We start from the raw sequence: 26,419 nt of genomic DNA, 5'->3' as shown, positions 1-26,419 counted from the left end.
GCTTTGAAGGTACTGCGCCCGGGATGGGGATGCTCGTGGACCAGACAGGCGCTCTCCCATCTGGAGGGAGCCGGCTTGGGGCGGGGAGCGCCGGGAGGAGGCTGAGAGCGGGGCGGGAGGTGCGGACTCCAGGTGTCCCGGGAGAGAAGCGGGAAGCGGAGAACTTGGCGCCGCGGGGTGGGGTTGGGGCTTGGCTGTCCAAGGGCCCCTCCTCGCCTGGGGCGGGGGTGAGATCTCTAGCTGGGCGCTTGAGGGAGGCGGGCACCTCAGCCCCCTCCGGGCACTTGGGAGCTGGGCCGGCTGCTGCTCCGGCGGCCGCCGTGTGGTGGCTCATGGCTGCGCTGCCTCCTCCCTCCCGCTGGGCTCGCAGCGTGAGGCGCTTTGACCGCCGCCTTCAGTCCGCAGCCAGAGCCAGCAGCGGCGGCGGCACCTCGGCTGGGCTGGGCTCCCCCCTCGCTCTGGGCGTCTCGCCGCCTTTTCCTGTCTGCATCCGATTCCGATTCCTCCCCCTCCCCCCGCCATTTTCACCCGGGAGCGGCGCCGGGGCTTCCCGGGCACTCGGCGGGGGGATCTGCACCGCGCCTGGGGCTCCCACCAACTTTTCACGCGGCTGTCTCTCTCTGCCTCTCCCCTCCCGCCGCCCCTGCTGCTGCTCCTGCGGGAAGTTTTCCATGAGCGCCCCTCCGGTGATCCGGCCGCCCAGCCCTTTGCAGCCGGCGGCGGGGGCTGCTCCCGGCGGCGGCATCTCCTTTCACCTCCAGATCGGGCTGAGCCGGGAGCCGGTGCTGCTGCTGCAGGACTCCTCGGGGGAATTCAGCCTGGCGCACGTCCGGGAAATGGCTTGCTCCATCGTGGACCAAAAGGTAAGAGGGGACCCAGAGGCGGAGCTCCCGCCCCAAACTCTGCACCGCTATTGCCCTCGGAACTTCCCTGTTGCCCAGCTGGTCCCCCGCCGCCCGGGGGTCTCGGCTCCGGGGTGAATGCAGCGATCGCGGGGAGAGACTCGCTCCTGCTCCCGCTGGCGCCTGGCCCCGTTCTCCACGGTTTGCCCCGTGCACTAGTTGTGCAAGTCTCGCTCGGGTCGCCGGCCAGGCTGGCTGGCTTGCTGCTCGAATGGCTCAGTCGCCATGCGGGCAGGGCCCGGTTTACAAGCCTCCCCTCCATCAGTGCGCTTTGGAGGAGTGGGGAGGGAACGAAGCTGGCGGAGGGGGGGGGGGTGGCACAATAACTTCCTTCCAGTGTTACTCCCTCCCAGCCCCGGTGGCAGAGGAAACTTTCCACTTTACAAACCGGGAACCAAGCCAGTGGGTAGTGTTTCACGCGCTCTCCTTCCCAGGCAGGCCATGTCCAGCAATCCAGGCGCACTCTGTCCCCTTGCGCTCTGTGCCATTTGATGCAGGCTTTAACCTTGCAAGCTGACACACTTATCATGTATTATGTGGCACTTTAATGCGGGTCTGCTGGCGTCTCCAGAGGACAGGGGGCGATTTTTTCTGTAGCTGGGCGGTAACATGATAGGGAGGGTAAACCGCAAAGATTTATTGCCCTAGTTCCCCATCAAACGCTGTCAACAGGCTAAACAAGCTCTTTAGCGCTTATGAAACGCTTGGCTTTTAAAAAGCATTTTGGGGACAAATTGAGCTGGGTGAAAACGGAAGTGATGATAAGTGGCAGGCGCCAGTCTGTGCAGTACAAAGGGATGTGGGGTAGAGGGGGGTCGCTGGAATGAGCTGGTGCTGAATTTCAGCCTTGGGAATTGGCAGGTGACCTCTGTGTAAAATGAGGCTAATTGAATTGCTCCCTGTCAACAGCCCTTCTGATCTCTGTAGTTGTAGAACCACTGACTAGCTGAAGTCCTGTGTAGAATGCTGAGCAGAAATCTTTGTCCCAGGAAGTTATGAAGTGACAAACTTTGTAAAGATGACACAGATTTGCTTGGTTTGCTTTTCATTTGGAATTCTGGTATAATTATTAGTCAACCTGAAATCTAGTAAACGTCACAAAATGACTTAAAACTAGTTTCAGGTGTTACATCTGCCCTTAGCTCTGTCCATCTCCCCTTCATTGGTAAACCCACCTAAACTGGCAATCACACATTTTCAAAATAATATTTTTTGCTCTCTTCTGTTGGAGTGGGAAAGACCCACACAAACAGGTGACACTGACTATAGAGGGGTAAAGAGTGAAAATGATGAGACATGGTGTAGTCAGATACCCAAAATAAACAAACTGAAAGAGTAAAGAAACCATTTCTCTCTAATTTTTTCATTATAATGATCTCAGGTATAATAAGTAAAAGAATTTCAGGCAGGGGCGTGTGCGTGTTTTCAGGTTGATGGTTTCACTTTAAGTCTTGGTGTAAATCAGACAAAGTTTCCTTAAATATGGTGAACTTTTCCATTTTGTTTATTACAGTGTATTTAATAAACGTGGTTTCAAAATAGTTTGAACATGTCAGCATAGATTTTAAAATATCTACTTTTAAAACACATTTTAAGAAGAGGTTATTTGTTTTGATGTGCACACTTATTTAATTAAATTCAATATGGAAAATGTATCCTTTTGTTTAATATTACAGTGTTTATTTTCAAAGCTAGACAGAAGCAGATTGCTTTCTATATAGAAGGCAGACATGAAGTACTTTTATCCATTCGACCATTCATAACTTATTGTACGGGAAATAATGGAACCTAGATCACTGCATCCATTGTTCATAGTTTTGTGCCCAGACTAGCATATTTATTTAATCTGTTTGAAGTATTCCAGTGTGCGCTATTTTGTGTCTGCAACATTATTTCACAACACTAGTATGTTGCCTAAAGAAGGACTACTAATTTAAATAAATTGGCTCTCATGTCTGATATACTGTTTTTAGTAAGAACTGGCATAAAAATCTTAAACAGTTACATTTAGTAACTGTAACATATAACTTCATTTGAAAAAGAAATAGATACTGAGGAGTTTTTCTTTGTAGTGTCCTCAAATGTGGATCTCTCTCATTCCCATGGTCTATCAGAGCCCCAGTTTGTTTTTGTTCAGGAGATGCTGCAAAGGTCATCTGTTTTTCCAGGCTTTGTGGGGAGAAAAGAGCTTGAGGGAGGGAAATGATTGAAGAAAGGTAGTTTTGTTGCTGGTGGCTTACATCTTTTTGGTAAAGAGTAATTTATAAATTATTTGTACTGGAGGAATTTTCCCACCCTACAAACACCTACATAGCATAACTTTATTTGCATGAGTAGTCTCATTATACACAATATTATTTGCATGAGTAAAGTTACTCTTTGTTGTAAGTATATGTAGGATTGAGGTCTTAGTTTTTGTCTTTTAAAAGATTGCACAAGCATCTCAAGCTACTGGGTAGAATATTTCAATGTGTATGACTAAATTAAATACGTCTTCTTCTGTTATCATAAAGTTAGTGTACAAATATATGAAGCTGATGGCTGTATACATGTTGAAAGCACACTAGTAGCAGTGACTTCAGTGTCAACATCTTGCAGTTGATTATACAAGAATTCTGAGATTCTTTCAATTAAGAAAGAAATGAAGAAGCGATAATACAGGCTAATCTAGCAAAGAACGATTTAACCTTTTATGGAGTAAGTGTCCCTTCAACTCCTTATTTTCTGTATATTTTTATTCTGAACTATTTTATGCTCAAGAGCTTGAAAGAAGGTTTTTGTTGTTGTTGTTAAGAGCATGTTTTCCTGTTACCTTACCACATGCTTGTTATTTTTGCAAGAGCATAGCACTGTAACTTGTTTAAATTTTAAGCATTTGCTTACTTCTGATATTACAGGAAATTGTAACTTGCTTGTCAAGGTTAAGAAGGAAATTTCATGGAAGTGACTGATGTACTGAAACATCACACTGTTCTCAAGTACTTTTGTGCCTGTAAAGTAGGTACCTACTACCTACCAGGCAAGTACTATGTTTTATGTAATCTGTTCCAAATTTGTACCATTTGTACTCATTTTTGGTTGTCATATTAGACATATTAGACTTTCCCTCTTTTATGGTGATCATAAACTCACTCTAGCTTTAGGGTTGCTCACATATGTCTCCCCTAGATTAGGCTACGATCCTGCAGGAAAGTCTGTGCAGACAGACCCTGTGCCTCTACAGAATCTCACTGAAGTCAGTGCAGCATTGCATGAATGCAGAGGTTCACTTGTGTTGGGTCTCGCTGCAAGACTGGTGCCTTTGCCCCTGATCCTGTAAAGATTTATGCACGTTTAACTTTATGCAATGTAAGTAGCACTATTAAAGTAAAAGAAACCTCTCACAGTGCATGAAGTTAAGCACATGCTTGTAGGATTAGGCCCACGTAGGTTATGGATCGTGTGCATGTATATGTGAGTAATGATAGTATCTGAAATATAAAGATTAAGGTGCTTTTATTTTGTAAGAGAATATGGTTACATTAGCAACTAATGATGTGAATGACATGGGTGGTGAAGGGAAGGAAAAAGATTGTTGTCAAAAGTGTATTGTTCTGTGTTGGCCACAAAAAGCACTATTGCATGAGTATCATCCTGAGATAGTTATATGGAGGGGGGAACATGTTGACCTTTTATCAGGGTGCAATGGTACATGTCATTTGGCAGCATGAACTCAAACATCTCTGAATCTGTTAAGAACTGCTCTGAAGCTGGCTAAATTGAATCCCCTTGAATGTATGTGATTCATAGCTAGAACCGCTAAAACAAAATTCTTCGGGATTGTTCATGTGGGGTTATTTGGTCTTCATCGGAGGTTGAGTAAAATTGTCAAAGTGGTGATATAATTGAAAAGGAATGAGAATTACCAGAAAATGTCAGCACTTGACTTTTAGAATATCTCCTCCATAAGACTGAGAAAATATTGCAAAATAAAAGTTTTGTTGTCTGTAGACACAGAACTTGAATTATCGTCCTTTTGGGGTTTATCTGAACACAATAGAATGCTTCTTCAGGCTGAGATTTAAGGGAACGCATTGTTTTGGCAGTCATTAAGAAAGTAAGAATACCTTATTTTGTGCCACACACTGATAAATACAATGGGGGGAAAAAGCTAAATTTTATACAAGTTTTCTAATTATCTGAAAGTATTTGTTTCTGTTGTGTTGTGGTAGTGTGCTGTTGTACCGAGCTTCTTTGATTGAGACAATTCATATATTATTGCTAATAAAAATGCGGCTAATTGGTGGGGTAGCCATAGAATTTGTGTCATTTTACAAGCTTTCAATCCTCAAATGAATACATTATTTAGTTCTCTGACATGAAGACATGGATTTTTATGAGGTATAACCATTAATATTTTAACATCAAACACTGGCTGGCTCGTCTTCTTTCCCTGTGGATGCTATAGGCAGCAGTAGACCGATGGGCGCAACTGTTGGGACCCAGTCTTGTCTCTTTCCAGGCCCACAGAGTTGACATTCCTCAAGCTCATGTGATAGGCTGTGGATGAATATTCCAGAGAGCTCAGCAGTCATGATGTGTGCCTTGTGTGTTTCAAATTGGTCTTTGTGTGGCTACTACACTGCCTCATGTTGGATTACTTCTGCTTCTGGGATGAGTAATCTGTGTGAGTGATATATGTGAGTCCTAAACTGGCCAGAATATGGTTACAGCTAATGCTACAGGAGTGTTAATTTGTGTCTGTTGTTGTTAAAAAGTGAAGAGAGACAGATTTCGGCCTTTGTATGCCATAAAACTTGATTCACAGAGTCTTATAAATATAACCAATTACAACTTTGCAGTATTACTGAATTTTCACAATAAAGAATGTTGTATTTTTACAAACAGACCATTTAGTAACAGAAAAATGGAAACAAAATAAAACAAAGGTAGAGATGTATTGCAGCCAGAATAATGCATCCATATACACTTTGATGTAGACATTTGCTGTTAGCAACAGGCATCTGAGTAGTAACAGACTGGACCTGGACACTTCTCATGAATTCCTGAACCAAGGTACCCCACCTCTCATGGACATATGATAAACATAATTAGCTGCAGAAAGTTACCTGCTTACAGTCTTCCTGGCTATCTTTGGTCAGGGGCACCTAATATGGCCCTAACATAGTTAGCCACCGTTCTCTAATCAATGACCTGAATGGGGAAAAGGGACTTTTATCTAAGGAAAAATTTAATATTAAAAAGTGCTTTCCCTTGTCTGCAAGGGTTTTCAAACAGCCCCAGAAAACACATAGGGTTTATTTGTTCCACTCTGCATAAACCATCCTAAAGTAAACAAGAGTTTGACAGTAATCAAAGAAATCCCTTTCTAGGGGTGGGAGTGAAGGAAGTGAGGTTAGTAGAGAGACAGACAGAGAATTGCTTCTTTGTCTTGTCTTTTAATCGCAGTGAAGGACATATACTCAGAATCAAGAGGATTTTCCCCTCTGTGAACAAAACTCATAGCCTTCCACTAAGCATGCAAGCAGGAGGGATGCCTATGTTTGCTACACATTAGGGCAGTGGTCCCCAAACTTTTGAGGGTTGTGCAGCCCCTTACCCCTGTCTGCGAGCCCCCCCCCCCAAGCTGGGAGTGGGGCCATGGCTTGGCGTGGGGTGGGGTGGGAGGGAGGGAATATGGACAGGGTAAGGGGGCCGAGGCTGGGGCCACAGCTGTGGGTGAGTCTGAGGCCTGCTCGGGGCGAGGGTGGGAACAGAGCCGCAGCCAGGCTGTGGTGGGGGCCAGCAGCTGGGCCCACGGCCAGGTGCGGCTCCCCTCCCTGCCTTGTCCCCAGCCTCAGAGTCACGGCCATTGCCAAGGCTGGGGACGGGGCCACGTGCGTGTGGGGCCGTGAGCTGGGAACATGGCTGGAGGGTGGATCGGAGCACAGTTAGGGGTGGGGTGGGGCTGGGTAGCGCTCCCTCCCCACCACCGGGGAGCCAGCCAAGGCCTCCCGCTCCCCTCAGGTGGTCCTCCATGCCCCCCTAGGGGGGCGTGCCCTACACTTTGGGAACCTCTGCATTAGGATATAACTACACACCTTATCTTGTTCTATAGAAGAAGGAATGGATATTCCACTCACCTACACATCTGTATTCTCTGGGACCTTTAAATAGAGGCAGACAGGTAACAAAGCATTAAATCCCCAGTATGACAGGTATCACAATTTCCTGCAATATCCTTGGAAGGCCTTATTGTATTAAGGTGGGCTGGGATTGTATGTAATTTCCCTAGGGGCAAGATGTGACAGATGTGAGACCTGGGACATGTAAAGGAGTTCGAGACTATATTGAATTGTGCCAGATAAGTATGAACTTTCTAGGACAGTAAGTGGATTTCCTGGGGAATTCCAAGGGAGTAGCTAATGCAAATTCCACATCTCTGATTATGCAAAACTCAAGGCATAGCTTCAAAAGGCTTGGTGAGAGGCCAACTGCCTGCTCATTCCCTATTATGGAAGGCAAGATCAAAGACCCAGGCTGTATAAAGATATGGCTGAGCTGCCCAAACTTCATTCTGGTGCCTGATCTAAAGATTTAATTTGAACTTTTAACCACAGGAAAAACACAATTTGGGGGTTTAGAAGACTGACCTCTACCAGAGTCCTATGTTGGAGTTGGTCTATGGTAAGCTTTTTAGCATGCGTGTAGGTTCATTTATTGTTTTTATATGCTTTCTCTGTAATGCTTTTATTTTAAGAATAAAGGTGCTAGATTGGAAGGAGCTGTGTGGTAACTTAACTGGCTGGCAATACATAGGGTTGCCAGGCGTCTGGCTTTCGACTGGAACAGTCGAAAAGGGACCCTGCCTGGCAGCTCTGGTCAGCATTGCTGACCGGGCTGCTGAAAGTCTGGTCGGCGGCCTAGCAAGGCTAAGGCGGGCTCCTTGCAAGCCCTGGCTCCCACAAGCGGCCAACATGTCCGGCTCCTAGGCGCAGGAGCGGCCACGGGGGCTCCGCATGCTGCTTCCACCCCGAGCGCCAGCTTCGCAGCTTCCGTTGGCTGGCAGCATTCAGAGCCTCCGGCCCCTCTGCCTAGGAGCCGAACATCCAGGATGCTTCTAGGAGCTGCCTGAGGTAAGCGCCACCTGGCCGGAGCCCACACCCCAACTCCCTGCCCCGGCCCTGAGCCCCCTCCCGCACTCCAAATCCATTAGCCCCAGCCCGGAGCCCCCTCCTGCACCCCAAGCCCCCTCATCCCCAGCCCCCACCCCAGAGCCTGTGCCCCCAGCCAGAGCCCTCCACCCACACCCCAGCCCTCTGCCCCAGCCCCCTCCAGCCCCCTGAACCCTTCATTTCTGTCTCATCTGGATCCTGCACCCCCAGCCGGAGCCCTCACCCCCTCCTGCATTCCAACCCCCTGCCCCAGCCTGGTGAAAGTGAGTGAGGGTGGGGGAAAGCAAGCAACAGAGAAAGGGGGGATGGAGTGAGCGGGGGGGTGGGGCCTCGCAGAAGCGGTGGGGCCTCAGGGCTAGGGTGGGGGAAGGGTGTTCGGTTTTGTGCGATTAGAAAGTTGGCAACCCTAGCAATACACTGGTCATAGCCCAGAGAGAAAGCAAAGCACATGCGGCCTTTTAGGGGGACTGATTTGCTGGGGATATTGAATGTATGGCAGGGAGCTCTGCAGCCTTAAAACCCCTGGTCAGAGGGAATTAGATGTACATCTCCACCCACCCAAAGTGATGGCTGGGAGCTGGAAACCTTTAAGGGGGTGCCTTTACGCGACCATGGAGCGGGAATACAGGTACAGTTATTCTGAAATTGTGATGCCCTAAATGAACTTTCTGATCTAACTTGAGCCTTTCATTCAGAATCTCTCTCTCCCTTCTGTGTACCTCCTGAATAAACAACCTACCTAGCCTTTTTTTTCCCCTGCTGAATGAATATAGGACCTTTTTCTCTCATACAAAAGAGATACCTAATTAAAACTGAACTGCATATATAATTTCAAATAGGAAATATTCTTTTTAGAGACAAATCAACAGTATACTTATCTGATACAGAAGAAGAAAGTGGAGATATATCTGAGCCATGGATCATTTTTCCAAGAGCAACATAGGCAGAGTTCAGTATATAGTATAACGATATTATTGCAGGTAAATAACATTACAAGTAGTTTACAGATAACAGAACTGATTATAAAATAATTAGATAGTTTTGAAGTATACAAAGAACAAGATCCAGATAAATTTTGAAGTAAGCAGATAAATATGATACTTTTTTAATTGGTCTTTAAAAATTTTTTAGTAGCTTTGAGAGATTTCTAAAGATTTGAAAGTATTAAGCTTTAATAAAAAAAGATCCAAAGGCAAACCCAGAAACTATAAGCCAGTGTGTGTAACAGTAGCTTTTTGGGGGAATTATTTTAAGGAATGTGGTGAGGGAACAACTGGAAAAGACTAGTTAGATTAACAGGAGTCAGTTTTGATTAGGCAAAGGAAATAGTGGGGTAAGTAACTTTTGTGGTGGGGTAGTTGTATCCCTGCCATTATAGGCAAGGGAAATTTGGTGGGTATAGCATAGTTATATCTTCTGAAAGCATTTGACCTGGTTCCATATTAGAGATTAAAGGCTACAAAAAGGAGAGTCACATAGAATGAGAGGTAGAATGAGGTGAGAATGGTCTTATCAACAGAACCATTGAAACTTTTGCAGGCTTGAAAGGGGTTACAAATGGAGTATTCCAAGTGGTTGTTTTAGGAACTCTGTACATTTATATATAATTAGGGCTGACAAGTAATTAAAACAATTAATCGCGATGAATCACACTGTTAAACAATAATAGAATACCTTTTATTTAAATATTTTTGGATGTTTTCCACATTTTCAAATATATTGATTTCAATTATAACACAGAATACAAAGTGTACAGTGCTTACTTTATATTTATTTTGATTACAAATATTTGCACTGTAAAAAACAAAAGAAATAGTATTTTTCAATTCACCTAATGCAAGTACTATAGTGCAGTCTCTTTATCATGAAAGTTGAACTTACAAATGTAGAATTATGTACAAAAAATACCTGCATTCAAAGATAAAACAATGTAAAACTTTAGAGCCTACAAGTCCACTCAGTTCTATTTCTTGTTCAGCCAATTGCTCAGACAAACAAGTTTGTTTACATTTGCAGGAGATAATGCTGCCCACTTCTAGTTCACAATGTCACCTGAAAGTGAGAACAGGTGTTATGGCACTGTTGTAGCCAGCGTTGCAATAAATTTACCTGCCAGATGCATTAAAGATTCACATGTCCCTTCATGCGTCAACCACTATTTCAGAGGACATGCAGAACCTGTCATCAGCATGGATGAATGATAACAACCTAAAGCAGTGCACATGTTCATTTTTATCATCTGAGTCAGATGCCATCAGCAGAAGATTGATTGTCTTTTTAGGTGGTTTGGGTTCTGTAGTTTCCGCATTGGAGTGTTGCTCTTCTAAGACTTCTGAAAGCATGCTCCACACCTCATCCCTCTCAGATTTTGAAAGGCACTTCAGATTCTTAAACCTTGGGTCGAGTGCTGTAGCTATCTTTAGAAATCTCACATTGGTACCTTCTTTGCGTTTTGTCAAATTTGCAGCGAAAGTGTTCTTAAAATGAACATGTGCTGAGTCATTATCTGAGACTACTATAACATGAAATATATGGCAGAATGCGGGTAAAATAGAGCCGGAGACATACAATTCTCCCCCAAGGAGTTCAGTCACAAATTCAATTAATGCATTATTTTTTGAATGAGTGTCGGCAGCAGGAAGCATGTCATCTGGAATGGTGGCCGAAGTATGAAGGGGCATACGAATGTTTAGCATATCTGGCACATAAATACTTTGCAATGCAGGTTATAAAAGTCCCATGCAAGTGCCTGTTCTCGCTTTCTGGTGACATTGTAAATAAGAAGTGGGCAGTATTATCATTATTATGTAATAGTAGTATTACATAAATGTAAACAAATGTGTTTGTCTTAGTGATTGGCTGAACGATAAGTAGGATTGAGTGGACTTGTAGGCTGTAAAGTTTTGCATTGTTTTGTTTTTGAGTGCAGTTATGTAACAAAAAAATCTACATTTGTTAGTTGCACTTTCATGAGAAAGAGATTGCACTATAGTACTTGTATGAGGTGAATTGAAAAATACTGTTTCTTTTATCATTTTACAGTGCAAATATTTGTAATAAAAAATTAATACAAAGTGAGCAGTGTAGACTTTGTATTCTGTGTTGTAATTGAAATAAATATATTTGAAAATGTAGAAAAACTTCCAAAATATTTAATAAATTTCAATTGGTATTCTATTGTTTAACAATGCAATTAAAACTGTGATTAATCACGATTAATTTTTTAATTGTGATTAATTTTTTTGCATTAATCGTGTGAGTTAACTGTGATTAATCGACAGCCCTAATAATAATAATTTCAGTGTGAGCTAATTTGAGAACAAAATCTCAGAGCTCGATGCAGACTTCTATTGCTTGTTCTATGACTGTTTCCTTTACTGAAATCCCATTGACCTTGCTGGGAATTCCACATTCTTAATATTAAAGAGATCCAGGCTATGGAGGAGAACTTCACAGAGAATTTTGCCTATAGTTTCCATATGATGATGAAGTTGGAAGTAGAGTATATAATGAGGGGCAATGCAATCAGATTAAAGAAGACTGGCATTACTTAGGAGACTTGCTCATGTGATGCTAAATGCAATTAAATGTAGAAAGGTTTATGATTATTATTATATACTGGGGATGAGGAACCTATCACCCAGCAGATAGAAGATCTGGGGATTATCTCAGAAAAATAATGGAACTAAGGGGCAATCACTATAAAGACAAACAATATACAAGATTTTATTGGTGGTGTGATGGATTGTAAAACTCTCACTATATGAGACATTGTTTAGACTTCCATCTGTGGAACTGTATGCAGTAGTGGTCATTGAACCATATGAGGGAAGTTATTTCCTTGAAGACAGTGCATTGTAGATCAATAAAAATGTTTGAAGAGCCTAATTTATAAAAGAAGATTAAAGGTGTTGTGCTTGCACTTGCTGACAAAGTGGCAGCTGAGGTGACTTAGTACATTAAGGGGTAAGTGTGGTGGGAGGGAGAGGAGAAAGATGAAGTTAAGCTTAAGAGTGAAAGACTGGAATATTAGGCTATGTGATCCTTCCTGGTTTTTATGAGAATATGATAATTTGACCTCATGTCCTCTAAAATGTGAATGATACCTGGATATGTTTTTCTTGCATGAGTTCTAATATGTTTCTGTGTTACTTTGAAAAATCAATAATAATTCTGAAAAATCTTAGCAAAAATGGAGTAAAGAGGGAAGGAATATTCATCACAGAATGTTAAATTACTTGTTGTCACATATTGTGAGCAAATTCTAATGTCAATTTTTTGCCACCTAGTTGACATTGGACATATATTGGTGTTGGAATGATGTAATGCTGCCTTTTTCTGGCCTTATTAAGATCTGGAGGATCCAGGTACAGAATCACAGAAATATAGGGCTGGAAGGAGCCTCAAGAAGTTATCTATTCCTGCCCCCCATGCCGAGGAAGGATCAAATACACCTAGACCATCCCTGACAGATGTTTGTCTAACTTGTTTCGTAAACCTCAAATGAAAGGCATTCCACAACCTCCTTGGGAACCCTATTCCAGTGCTTAATTATCCTTACAGTTAGAAAGTTTTTCCTAATATCTAACCTAAATCATCTTTGGTGCAGATTCAACTGATTACTTCTTGTCTTACCTTCAATGGAGAACAATTGATAACTGATCTCTTTATAACAGCCCTTAACATATTTGAAGACTGTTATCAGGTCCCTTTTCAGTCTTATTTTTTCAAGACTAAACATACCTATTTTTTTAACCTTTCCTCATAGGGTCATATTTTCTAAACCTTTTATCGTTTCTGTAGCTCTCCTTTGGATACTTTCCAGTTCTTCCACATTGTGACATTCCCCACGATACAATTTAGCTCAGTGGTTTGAGCATTGGCCTGCTAAACCCAGGGTTGTGAGTTCAATCCTTGAGAGGGCCATTTAGGGATTTGGGGATTGGTCCTGCTTTGAGCAGGGGGTTGGACTAGATGACCTCCTGAGGTCCCTTCCAACCCTGATATTCTATGATCAGGACTGATGGCCGGCTGTGTCCCATCAATTCTGCAAACTGGGGTGCCTTTTACGCTGCTTTGCTCTGAGAGCAACCACTCCTGGTCAGCTCACACACAGCCTCCAGCATGTAAATCTCTCCCAGCTATATTGTATGAGTGCTATAGTCATGAATTACACTGCAGGGCAACACCAACAAACTCCCAGTCCTAGACTTTCCCACAGAAATGTGCATCTTACACTGCTCAGCACCCTCCTGGGCAATCTAAGCTTATATAAAGTCCGTCATTTCATTAATAGAAAATGATATGCACAAATCTTGTTATCCCAAATGAAGTTTTCCAAACACTTCAATCCAAATACACACTGGTTTAGATAAAACAATAAAACAAGTTTATTAACTAGAAAGATAGATTTTAAGTGATTACAAGTAATGATGCATAAAAATCAGAATTAGTTACAAGAAAACAAAAGATAAAACAAAATTAGTATCTTAATAATATCTAATTTAACAAGCTAAATAAATTCAAAGCAAAGGCTTCTCTCACCACATGCTCTAGCAGGCTTACCAACTGGAATCCTTTCAGCCAGGACTCCTCCCCCAGTTCAGTATTAATTTCCTTGCCCTTCAGGTGGTGGTGTTTCTGTGAGCAGAGAGGAAGGGAAGAGTAACTTGGGGCATCTGTTCCACATTTTCATACTTTTGAGAATCATCTCCAGCTGAGGTTCAGGAGACAGAAGGCCTGGGGCATGGTAACTTCAAGCTATTTCTTTGCCAAAGTGTGGATTTCTCTCACACCCTTTTTCCTGCCAAAGAATGGCCACTTAACCAGGTGATAGTCCATTTGATTTTGTTGACACCTGGGTGAGGCATCAGTTTGCCTTTTGTCTTTGAGGAACTAGTTTGTGTCTGCTTTTCCGAACTTGGAACGTATCTCAGTAATGTTATACAGTAGAGTCTTATAATTTTACATACGGTGTTGCCACACATATTTTGCCAGGATAATAATGAGCAGCAAATTATGAGTTTTCAAATGATACCTCACCAGGCATCTTTGTACAAAATTTATCATAGTCTTGTAAAAGGGGTGAACATAAGGGTACAGGCTGTCACACATTTTTCTTGAAGCGTGGGGCCCATAAATGAACATAATACTGCAGTTGAGGCCTCATCAGAGCTGAGTAGAGTGGGATAATTACCTCCTATTTTGTACATCTGACACTCCTGTTAATATATCCCAGAATTATATTAGCCTTTTCTGCAACTGCGTCATATTATTGGTGCATATTCAATTTATCATCCACTATTTTCCTTCCTAAGTGTACTACTTTGCACTTGTATTTTTTGAATTTCATTTTGTTGAATTCAGATCAGTTCTTCAGTGTGTCAAGGTCATTTTGAATTCTAATCCTGTCCTCCAAAGTGCTTCCCGTCCCTCCCAGCTTGATGTCATCCACAAATTTTATAAGCATACTCCCCACTCCATTACCCCAGCCATTAATGAAAACATTGGATAGTACCAGACATAGGATTGATCCTTGTGGAATCCTACGAGATACGCCTTCCCAGTTTGACATCGAACCACTGATTACTCTTTGAGTATGGTCTTTCAACATTTTTGCATCCACCTTGTATTAATTTCATCTAGACCACATTTCCCTAGTTTGCTTATGAGAATGTTATGTGGGACTGCATCAAAAGCCTTACTATAATCAATGTCATGTCTACAGCTTCCCCTTATCCACTAGGCCAGTGATTCCCAAACTTGTTCCGCCGGTTTGTTTACCTGCTGCATCCGCAGGTTCGGCCGATGGTGGCTCCCAGTGGCCGCGGTTCGCTGCTCCAGGCCAATGGGAGCCGCTGGAAGCGGCGCGGGCTGAGGGACGTACTGGCCACTGCTTCCAGCAGCTCCCATTGGCCTAGAGCAGCGAACCGCGGCCACTGGGAGCCGCGATCGGCCGAACCTGCGGACACGGCAGGTAAACAAACCGGCATGGCCTGCCTGGGGCTTTCCCTGCACAAGCGACAGAACAAGTTTGGGAACCACTTCATTAGGCCAATAATCAGGTCAAAGAAGAAAATTAGGTTGGTTTGTCATGATTTGTTCTTGACAAATCCATGTTGGCTATTACTTGTATCCTGTTATCCTCTAGGTGCTTACAAACAGATTGCAGTTTTGTTGTAGCTGTGTTGGTTCCAAGGTAATTAGAGAGACCTGAAGAAGTGCTTTCTGTAGCTGGAAAGCTTCTCTCTTTCACCAACAGAAGTTAGTTCAATAAAAGATATCACCTCACCCACCCTGTGTCTCTCCAAACTGATTGTTTAATTTATTCCAGTATCTTTCCAGTTAGGCGGAGTGGTCTATAATTCTCCAGGGCCTCTTTATTCCCTTTTTTAAAGATGGGTACTCTGTTTGTCCTTCTTCGGTTGGCTGGGACTCATCTGTCCTCTATGAGTTCTTGAAGATAATGGCTAACTGTTCAGAGATTGCTTGTATATTTTAAGTTAATTTCCCTCCCCGACCCAATTGTTAACCCAAAGTGTAGGTGTGTTTACTTTAGCTATTACATCCACCATTTCCAAACATCTTAGTACAACTTTGAGTCTGTCAGACTCAGAAGATGTTATATTTTTGCATCCTTGTATTGCAGGGTAACTGATGGTATAGTGTATGCAGTAGAACTGCAGAGTTACAACACCTCAGGAATGGAGGTTGTTCGTAACTCTCTGAAATGTTCGTAACTCTGAACAAAACATTATGGTGGTTCTTACAAAAGTCTACAACTGAACATTGACTTTATACAGCTTTGAAACTTTACTATGCAGAAGAAAAATGCTGCTTTCCCTTTATTTCTTTAAGTAGTTTACGTTTAACACAGTAATGTACTGTAGTTGCTTGTTTTGGTCTCTGCCGCTGCCTGATTGTGTACTTCTGTTCCAAATGAGGTGTGTGGTTGACTGATCAGTTTGTAACTCTGGTGTTCGTAACTCTGAGGTTCTACTGTATGTTGTGTTCCAAGGAACTGTACTAGTCCCTGAAAGACATTTGGGTATTGTACAACTAATCCTTCTTTGAAAATGGGGCCTTAGTGTGTTTTGTTCCCATTCTTCATACTTGGTTGAGCTCAGTGAAAACTTCTTTGTCTAGTAGTAGTGTAATAATGAAAAGTCAGAATCTGATTCCCCCCCCCCCCTTGGCTGTTGCTGCTATGAGAATGTCTTGTGCTCACCTACAGGTTCTATCCTGGAGCTTCAGTATATGCTCTTAGAATAACATAAGACTGCCTTCTTGTTTTGACTGAACCCAGAATCTGCCTTAGAATCATAGAATATCAGGGTTGGAAGGGACCTCAGGAGGTCATCTAGTCCAACCCCCTGCTCAAAGCAGGACCAATTCCCAACTAAATCATCCCAGCCAGGGCTTTGTCAAGCTTGACCTTAGAAACCTCTAAGGAAGGAGATTCCACCACCTCCCTAGGTAACCCATTCCAGTGCTTCACCACCCTCCTAGTGAAAAAGTTTTTCCTAATATCCAACCTAAACTTCCCCAACTGCAACTTGAGACCATTACTCCTTGTTCTGTCATCAGGTACCACTGAGAACAGTCTAGATTCATCCTCTTTGGAACCCCCTTTCAGGTAGTTGAAAGCAGCTATCAAATCCCCCCTCATTCTTCTCTTCTGCAGACTAAACAATCCCAGTTCCCTCAGCCTCTCCTCATAAGTCATGTGCTCCAGCCCCCTAATCATTTTTGTTGCCCTCCGCTGGACTCTTCCCAATTTTTCCACATCCTTCTTGTAGTGTGGGGCCCAAAACTGGACACAGTACTCCAGTTCTTGTAGTGTGAGGCCTCACCAATGTCGAATAGAGGAGAACGATCACGTCCCTCGATCTGCTGGCAATGCCCCTACTTATACAGCCCAGAATGCCGTTAGCCTTCTTGGCAACAAGGGCACACTGTTGACTCAAATCCAGCTTCTCGTCCACTGTAACCCCTAGGTCCTTTTCTGCAGAACTGCTTCCTAGCCATTTGGTCCCTAGTCTGTAACAGTGCATGGGATTCTTCCGTCCTAAGTGCAGGACTCTGCACTTGTCCTTGTTGAATCTCATCAGTTTCTTTTGGCCCAATCCTCTAATTTGTCTAGGTCCCTCTGTATCCTGTCCCTACCCTCTAGCATATCTACCACTCCTCCCAGTTTAGTGTCATCTGCAAACTTGCTGAGAGTGCAGTCCACGCCATCCTCCAGATCATTAATGAAGATATTGAACAAAACCGGCCCCAGGACCAACCGCTGGGGCACTCCACTTGAAACCGGCTGCCAACTAGACATGGAGCCATTGATCACTACCCATTGAGCCCGATGAGCTAGCCAGCTTTCTATCCACCTTATAGTCCATTCATCCAGCCCATACTTCTTTAACTTGCTGGCAAGACTACTGTGGGAGACTGTATCAAAAGCTTTGCTAAAGTCAAGGAATAACACATCCACTGCTTTCCCCTCATCCACAGACCCAGTTATCTTCTCATAGAAGGCAATTAGGTTAGTCAGGCATGACTTGCCCTTGGTGGATCCATGCTGACTGTTCCTGATCACTTTCCTCTCCTCTAAGTGCTTCAGAATTGATTCCTTGAGGACCTGCTCCATGATTTTTCCAGGGACTGAGGTGAGGCTGACTGGCCTGTAGTTCCCCGGATCCTCCTCCTTCCCTTTTTTAAAGGTATGTTCTGATAAAATATTTTTTCCAGTCTCAGCATCAAGCTTAAATTTTATACATATATTCCTTGTATAGAGAGTTGGATATCAAACTTCTGTTGGGGTAGCTGCATGAGTATTGTCAATCCATGATACTGTCTCTCCAAGGAGTACAAACTGTCTGTTTCAGCCAGAGATTTGTACCCTTTCCTTTGAGGTGGCTTTGCTGCTCTGCTCATGTGTGCAGAGTGAACTCAATTTCATTGTCACATGTGGCCACGAACAGGACATGTTTACTGTGCTTTACCACTTTGTGAGAATAGGTTTTTTGTATGATGTGTATGCACAGTTGACTAATGCAGGTCCTCATGTGGTAAGGTCTGAATAGCCGATGTAGACTTTTCAGTGTTTTGCCAAGACATGTTATCCATTTGCATTGTTCAGGTCCTGCAAATGTCCAGGACCTTTGGTTCCCTTCATAGCTTTTCTCTCAGCTTTTTGTCTAGCATATCATTTTCAATCTTACCAAACTCACAAGTTTGTGCTTTCTGACTCAGTTCTGTTACATTCTTATCTACATGCTCCCAGGTGAGGATGAAAATAGATTTGGTGCCATCCAAAAACAATATGCTTCTTAGGGTTAAAATAATTTATAAACCTTCTGCCTTTCTGCTATATGTTGAACATTTCAAGAGCTTCCTCACTCAGTGCATGAAGTAGGTTTGTTACTTTTAAATCCTCCTCTTGTGTTTTTCTGCTGGAGAAGCTTTCCTAAAGATTAGGAAGCATTACTTCCATGACCTCTAGTTCTGTGTTGCTATCTACCACTAATGGTGCTGAAAGTTTGCACAGATCCATGCATATACCACTAACTTAGGTATGAATTTTAATTTATAGTACTTTTTTTTTTCTTTGTTGTTTTACTTTCATTTCTTATCTGCGCTTGCTATTTCTCTGAATCTCTGCACCGTCTTTTTGGTTCCTTGCAATTCTGTGTGCTTCCTCACTTTTGGATGAGAGGAAAACTTGCACTTCTTGCACCAAGCAAAATGTATCAGCTTCTGACAACATGCCGCTGTTTGCAACACAGGTTAATGGTTGTGGGCTGCTGACTGTGCATGTGCTGCAGCCACTGAAACTCAGGAGTTGTGAAAGGATCACTAAGGACAGTTCACTGCTGAGTGTATTAAACTATAGTACTTAACAAAAGTAAATAACATGAATGTTACTTGGACGTGAGCCCTTCCTTTGTGTGTGCCTGCATTTAGAGGCTTTTCTGTTAGTGGCTGACTCTCTATAGCTTGTGCAAGTGTAATTTTAAATACATGACATACAATATACTACCATTTGTAAATTGGAACAGTAATTTTAACATTCCCAAATCCCATTCCTGTATTCACGTCACTCTTGTTCCTTTTTAAAGTGCACATTCCCTCTTTAATATGTGCATATAATCTTAAAATATGTTCAGTTTGTCCTCTTTTTAAGATTTTAAATGAGTTTGTCTTAAAAATGAAACTCTTTTCATCTTTAGGAAGAAATTTCCACAATAATCACATCAATTTCCAAATTACAGGGAAGATGCAGCTGTGACTGGGATGGCCACTTGGTCCAGTCCTAAAGACATTAAAAAATAGTGTCTCCTGAATGTTCAAATTGCGCACCAGATCTTAGGAAACTTGACACCCCTGCACCCTAAAGAAATCCTCACACATACAAAGTAAGACTGCTTGGTTAAGTACAGTAACTGCTCATTTAACGTTGTCCTACTTAACGTTGTTTCAATGTTATGTCCCTGCTCAATTAGGGAACATGCTCCTTTAAAGTTGTTCAGTGCTCCCTTATAACGTCGTTTGGCTGCCTGCTTGTAAGATTCTGTGGAAGAGCAGCGACTTTACAAGGGAGCATTGTACAAGTTCCGCTTCTCTGCTACCTCCCCCTCCGTCCCAGCACTTCCCCCACCACCAAACAGCACCACCAAACAGCTGTTTGGCAGCGCTTAGGACTTTCTGGGAGAGAGGGGGAGGAGCGGAGATGCAGCGCTTCCCCGCTTCTGCCCCTCCCTCCCAGAAAGTCCTAAGCACGAAGTGCTGGAAGGGAGGGGAAGGAGCGGAGAAGCCCCGCATCTCCACTCCTCCCAGAAAATCCTAAGCGCCGCTAAACAGCTGTTTGGCAGTGCTTAGGACTTTCTGGGAGGGAGGGGGAGGATCAGAGACATGGCGCTTCCCCGCTCCTGCCTCTCCCTCCCAGAAAGTCCTAAGCACCGCGAAACAGCTGTTTAGCGGCACTTAGGATTTTCTGGGCGGGAAGGGGAGGAGTGGAGACGCGGGGCTTCCCTGCTCCACCCCCTCCCATCCAGCACTTCGCGCTTAGGACTTTCTGGGAGGGAGGGAGGGGCAGGAGCGGGGAAGCCCTGCATCTCCGCTTCTCTCCCTTCCTCCCCGAAAGTCCTAAGCGCCGCCAAACAGCTGTTTGGAGGCACTTAGGACTTTGGGGGGGGGGAGGAATGTGGCATGCTCCGGAGAGGAGGTGGAATGGGGGTGGGAAGAGGTGGGCCTGGAGTGGAGCGGGGACAGGAAGAGGCGGGCGTGGAACATTCCCGGCAAAATCCAAGCCTGTTCTCCGGGGAAGCTGCTGCTGCAAAGGTGCTTCCTAGCGTCCTTGCCTGCAGCGGGCTGTGCCTGTGTGGGGTAAGCCAGGGGCACTTTCCAACCACAGTACAGTACTGTACTGTATACAGTATAATGCCTTTTGTCTGCCCCCCAAAAATTTCCTTGGAACCTAACCCCCCGCATTTACATTAAATCTTATGGGACAATTGTATTAGTTTAATATTGTTTCACTTAAAGTTGCATTTTTCAGGAACATAACTACAGTAACTCCTCACTGAAAGGTTTCAGAGTAGCAGCCGTGTTAGTCTGTATCCACAAAAAGAACAGGAGTACTTGTGGCACCTTAGAGACTAACAAATTTATTAGAGCATAAGCTTTTGTGGGCTACAGCCCACTTCTTCGGATGCATATAGAATGGAATATATATTGAGGAGAGATATATACACACATACAGAGAGCATGAACAGGTGGGAGTTGTCTTACCAACTCTGAGAGGCCAATTAAGTAAGAGAAAAAAAAAACTTTTGAAGTGATAATCAAGATAGCCCAGTACAGACAGTTTGATAAGAACTGTGAGAATACTTACCAGGGGAGATAGATTCAATGTTTGTAATGGCTCAGCCATTCCCAGTCCTTATTCAATCCTGAGTTGATTGTATCTAGTTTGCATATCAATTCCAGCTCAGCAGTCTCTCGTTGGTGTCTGTTTTTGAAGTTTTTCTGTTGTAAAATAGCCACCCGCAGGTCTGTCATTGAATGACCAGACAGGTTAAAGTGTTCTCCCACTGGTTTTTGAGTATTATGATTCCTGATGTCAGATTTGTGTCCATTAATTCTTTCGCGTAGGGACAGTCTACTACCAATTGCTAGTTCATCATTTAGCAGTAAGGGAAATATCCCTCTGACTCCTCCACCTCAACCAAGCTTCACAATCATCATCACTGTGTACCAGTGTTAAATTGTTTGTTTAAAACATATACTGTGTGTGTGTATATATAATATAATATAGTCTTTTGTCTGGTGAAAAAAATTTCCCTGGAACCTAACCCCCTCATTTACATTAATTCTTATGGGGAAATTGGATTTGCTAAACATCGTTTCGCTTAAAGTCGCATTTTTCAGGAACATAACTGCAACCTTAAGTGAGGAGTTACTGTAATGCTAAAATATTAAACATACAGGATTGGGTTTCTTTGTGTTTATATAGTGAGCTGGTGAGTGAGTACTGACCCACGGAGTGCTGACCCACAGAGTATCTGAGTTGTTATGGCCCCTACCTAGACCATAGCTCTTTAACTCAAGCAGTAACAACTCATGCTTTTAACTCTGGAGGTTGCCGGTCAGTACCCAGTGTGTCAAGCAGGATGGTCACATGTTCAGGTGCACAGTAGCCATTTGCACGATGTGAGTGCAGCTGTCACTAGTATAGTCTTCTCAATGTTCTTTTCCACTAGGGAGGTTGTCGTTCTGAACAGAGCAACTTCTGAGGAAGAAGGTTCTCTGCAGTGAAACTTAGAACAGTCTGAAGGAAAAAAGGGGCAAAATCTCTTGATTTAAAAACACTGGCATGTGTATTTTTTCATAATGCAAATGATATTTCTCTTATCTAACAGGACATCAGCTCTGATTTCTTTAGAAATCTCTGCATGCCCCCGTGTCTTAGCAAAATTGGTAAATCACTGTAACAGAAAGAGTTGTCTTAAATCTACCTACCAGATTTTTGGTTGAAATGTTATGAAAGGCACATTGGGAAATTCTCATTTCTCGGTGTTTCAACTGTCAAACCTCATCCAAACTTAGCTGCAGCAGTTAAAACCATAATTGTGCAAATAATAGAGGATGACACATAGTATGTAATGACTGGAGAAACAACAATGCAGAAAAGATTATCAAAATGAGCAGTTCTGGGGGAAAAAAAACACTTGCACTATTCTGTTGAAAACACATGTTGCCATTCGTCTTCTATATTTTAGCTACGTGAGCTATGCATTAATCTTCATGCTATCCCAAACTGACTTCCAAGAAGAGGAGTACTGTGATATGGAAAACTTCAGAATTCAGAAAACAAAGTTACTGCTTTTACTTTTAATGTCATAGTCAAGTGCTGTAGTTCCAATCATACTCTTACTAATCTCCCCTCTCCCTCCTCTCCTCTTCTCCCCCACCCCCAAATACTTGATTTTTGCTGGGGAATAACCTGGCTAAGGTTGGTAACAGAGCTGTGGTGTCTCAAATCCGCACCAAGGGTTATTGGGATTATATTCCAATTTTGTGTTAAAATAGTTTAGTTGATCTGATCTCTGTTCCACCCTTCAATGGCTTTGTGTATTTCTCCTGAGTTTGTGGATTTCAGCATAATGATTAACAAAACTTTGTTCTGTTTAAAGTAATGCAGCAACACCCTCCACTTGATACAGCTGGAATCTCTCTGGGATCCTCAAGGCACAACTCACATGTGGAGTGTGGAGTTTCCTGGCTTCAGTGATCCAAGGGTTTTGCTGTGTGTTGTGAATTTGCATTCCAGTCGTACTCACTTTCTGCTCTGGATAGGATACAGCTGGATTTACATGCAGTGTATATGTTGTCTTTTAATAACATGCCTCCAAGAGGCAATATCCAGAGAGGGTGTATTCTTAAGAATGATGCAGTCAAGCAGCCCTTCTATTATAGTAGTTTACTATAATTCTTCTGTTATAGTAGTTACTATAATACTATGTACAAGGTAACTTAAAATATTGAAAGAGAAAGTAGGGAAAAAAGATAAGTAGCTTGCTTGCTAGTTGGATATAATTGCAAAAAGCAAGATGGAAAATAATTGGTAAAAAATATTTTTTTAAAGAATGCTCTTATATCTTCATGTTGCCCATCTTGTCCCATTGTAATTTTTGGGTGAATATTCTAATTTATGGGGAAAGAAAGAAAAATGGTTTTGTGGTAGGCTGATATGTTTTTAAATAGTGCCTATATGAAGCTGCTGAGTGATCTGAAACATTAGGTGTAGTCTTTGGGGAGGTGAGTTAATGACCAGAGTGCAGTTGAGGGGATAAACGATGCATGCTGAGTATAGTTTATCACATGCATATCACCTTCATCTAGATGGTGAATGTATGTATAGAATAAAACAGGAGATTTAAAAAATGTTGAAGACAGATTTAAGTTTACTCACGTAATAACCAAATGCCAGAAATAGGAGATTTATAAAAGAAATAGCAATCTCCTTGCTGAATTTTATGCCAAACTTTCATTACAACGTAGTTTGAGGGTTGTGCTAACCATAAACATGAATGATTAGCAGCCATAACTAACGGCAATGCACCAGTCACACTGTTGTTACACGTCAGTGTGTAGGAATGAGATTCATTACAGTAGATGAGAATTACAACTATGTCTGAAAAGATTAAGACCTACTGAATCTCTTCTAATCCAGGGATAAATCCTATTATTTGTTTCCAAGCTTTGTGTTCAGAACACTTATACTCCTCTTTGTAAATGAGTTAATCCTAGTGGTTTTGGAACAATTTGAAAATAAGTAAAAGTTTGTGAGAGCAAATTATATCTTTATACTTCCTTCTTGCAGAAAAGGCAAAACTTTGTTTACTGTATGTAAACTCAGTGTTATGAAAACAATTTAATTTTTCTGTATATGTGCAATATTTTTTCTGTTTTGTTTGAGTGAATAATCCTTTGCATTGGAATAATTAATGCTTACATTTTATTAATATTTTCATCCTAAAATCTATTGAAATATATTGGCCTGCTGGCTTTCTGGATATTGTAATTTAGGGGAGGCAGTGTGACCTAGTGCAGTGGTTCTGAACCAGGGGTCTGGGGTCCCCTGCGGGGCCGTGAGCAGGTTTCAGGAGGTCCGCCAAGCAGGGCTGGCATTAGACTTGCTGGGGCCCGGAGCAGAAAGCCTTATGGGGCTGAAGCCTGGGGCCCTGAGCCCTGCCACCCCAGCTGAAGATTGAGCAGTTTAGCTTCATGGGGCCCCCTGTGGCATTGGGCCCCAGGCAGTTGTCCTGCTTGTACCCCCTAACTCTGGTCCTGGCTTTTATATGTAGAAAAACAGTTGTTGTGGCACAAGTGGGCTGTGGAGTTTTTATAGCACGTTGTGGGGGGCCTCAGAAAGACAAAGGGCACTGAACTGGCTCAGGAGAACTGGGTTTTATTCCCAGTTCTGCAATTGACATCCTTGGTGGCCCTGGGTAAGTCACTTTGCCACCCCGTGCCTCAGTTTCCCCATCTGTAAAATGGGGATAATGCTACTGGTTGCCTTTATAAAGGGCTATGAGATCTACCAATGAAAAGCACTCTGTAAGAACTACATATTTTTAATAGTGAGTTGTTAACCCTGATCATTTAAATAAAATTAAGAATTAACTTTTAGAGCCAGAAGAGTAGGATTTGTATGCACAGATTCTTAACTTTTTGTTAATTTTACATGTAATGTTTATAAAGATCCTATTTATTTATTACATATCTTATATTACACAGTTAGTACTTCAAATGAGTATTTCTGGGATAAAGCTTGAGAATGTAAGTAAAATGCTAACTAAGATTTTTTTAAAAAAATTAACATTCAGATCTTGTCTGCTTAAAACTTTTTTGAAAAAGTACTTGCATGTTGTATGTGAAAGGTGCTTATTGATCTTCTATTATCAATATACAGAGCTCCTTCATAATTTCAGAGCACTATATATGTGTCTTTTAACAAACACCTACTACACAGTACTGTTATTTAGATTTACTCAGCTGTTTGAGAAAGTGGTGCAGTTTGTGAAATATTTTTACAGTGAAGGGAATATATTTCTGGCATTGAAGGTCTAGGTATCTTTCCCTGAATCCATCCTTGGTTCAAACATTATCTTGCGCAATAAGTCTTAAAATTGGGTCCTTCTCTGTTATGTTATACAATTTTCTTTTGGTACCCAATAACCCTGATGACAATAAACTGTTATGTTTCTGTGGTATGTAATTTGATTAGTATTGATAATTTGTCATGTGTGTTGCTGTGTAGAAGATATTTAGCAGAGGCATATGCTTTTCCTGTATACCTCATGGTCCTAAGCATATAGATAGTTTTGGCTGAAATGATAATGACAGGCATATGCCAACACAAGTAAATCTTTCTTATCCCTTTAAAAAATGAAAGGATGACGTGTTTCTTCCCATGTACTATTTTAGATGACAGGTATTTAAGAAGAGGATCTTTGACATGCAGGGTTGGGTACAGAATTACTGGACTTTTTTGATTGTGTTTTTTTTTTTTTTTTGTATGTCTCAGTAGTGCATTGGGTATGTAATTGCATTAATATGCAAACTTAAATGCATGTAATTGCATTAATATGCAAACTTAAATGCCGTAGGAAAAATCATGCTTTGGCCCAAGTAAGCCAATTTTCCCCAGGAAGGTTCTGAAAGTATTTTTTAACCAAAATGATGAAAAAAATCCAAATGTCCTTTCTTTTTATAAATAAAAATCTCTTCTTAAGTTAATTTTCATATGTATAATAAACCATTGTTTAATTCTTCAGGCTCCTTTCTATACTCTGAAGAGATTTTTGTTTCAAAGTCCTCACCAGTTGATGGGGTCACTTGAGATCTCTGTAGTTTGTTGATTTTAAGGGCGTATTAAATGGGCCCCATGTTATTAGAGCAGGATGTCAGTGGAATTTTGGAAGTGAGGAAACATAGGGACTTCAACATAGGGAGGTTAGGTGGTCATTATGCGTATCCTCTCTCCCCCCCGCCTCCCCAACTCACTCTTCACCCCTTTGGAACATTTTGTGCAAAAAGGTGCGTTTCAGAAGCAGACTGCAGGGAATGTGTCATTTAAGGCTGTATCCTACAGCAGTGGTTCTCAGCCAGGGGTTCTGGGCTCCCTGGGGGGCCACAAGCAGCTTTTAGAGGGTCCTCCAAGCATGACCAGCATTAGACTTGCTAGAGCCCAGGGCAGAAAGCTGAAGCCCTGTCACATGGAACTGCAGCCTGGGGCACCGAGCCCCACCACCCAGGGCTGAAGCCAAAGCCTGAGCAATGTAGCTTTGCAGTGCCCCCTGT

At 42.5% G+C, this 26,419-nt stretch overlaps 1 protein-coding gene across 4 annotated transcripts in view; it reads left to right on the top strand.

Annotated features, from left to right (window-relative positions):
- Window positions 1–436: 436 nt before the first annotated feature.
- Window positions 437–26,419, top strand: part of PRKD1 (protein kinase D1) — a 289,590-nt gene continuing 263,607 nt past the window's right edge. For 3 of the 4 annotated variants that reach the window (XM_024210917.1, XM_024210916.1, XM_024210918.1), the window contains exon 1: window positions 437–863. In XM_024210917.1, coding sequence (XP_024066685.1) covers window positions 672–863 — 192 coding nt within the window. In that variant the 5' untranslated portion in view covers window positions 437–671. The remainder of the gene's footprint in view (window positions 864–26,419) is intronic. The other variant, XM_024210919.1, reaches the window with a different exon arrangement.

This window comes from Terrapene carolina, unplaced genomic scaffold, assembly GCF_002925995.2.
Source record: "Terrapene carolina triunguis isolate 2854851 unplaced genomic scaffold, T_m_triunguis-2.0 Scaffold96, whole genome shotgun sequence".
In the NCBI taxonomy this organism is placed as follows: Eukaryota; Metazoa; Chordata; order Testudines; family Emydidae; genus Terrapene; species Terrapene triunguis.
The sequence above is the reverse complement of the archived record's forward strand: the minus strand, read 5'-3'. Positions and strand labels throughout refer to the sequence as shown.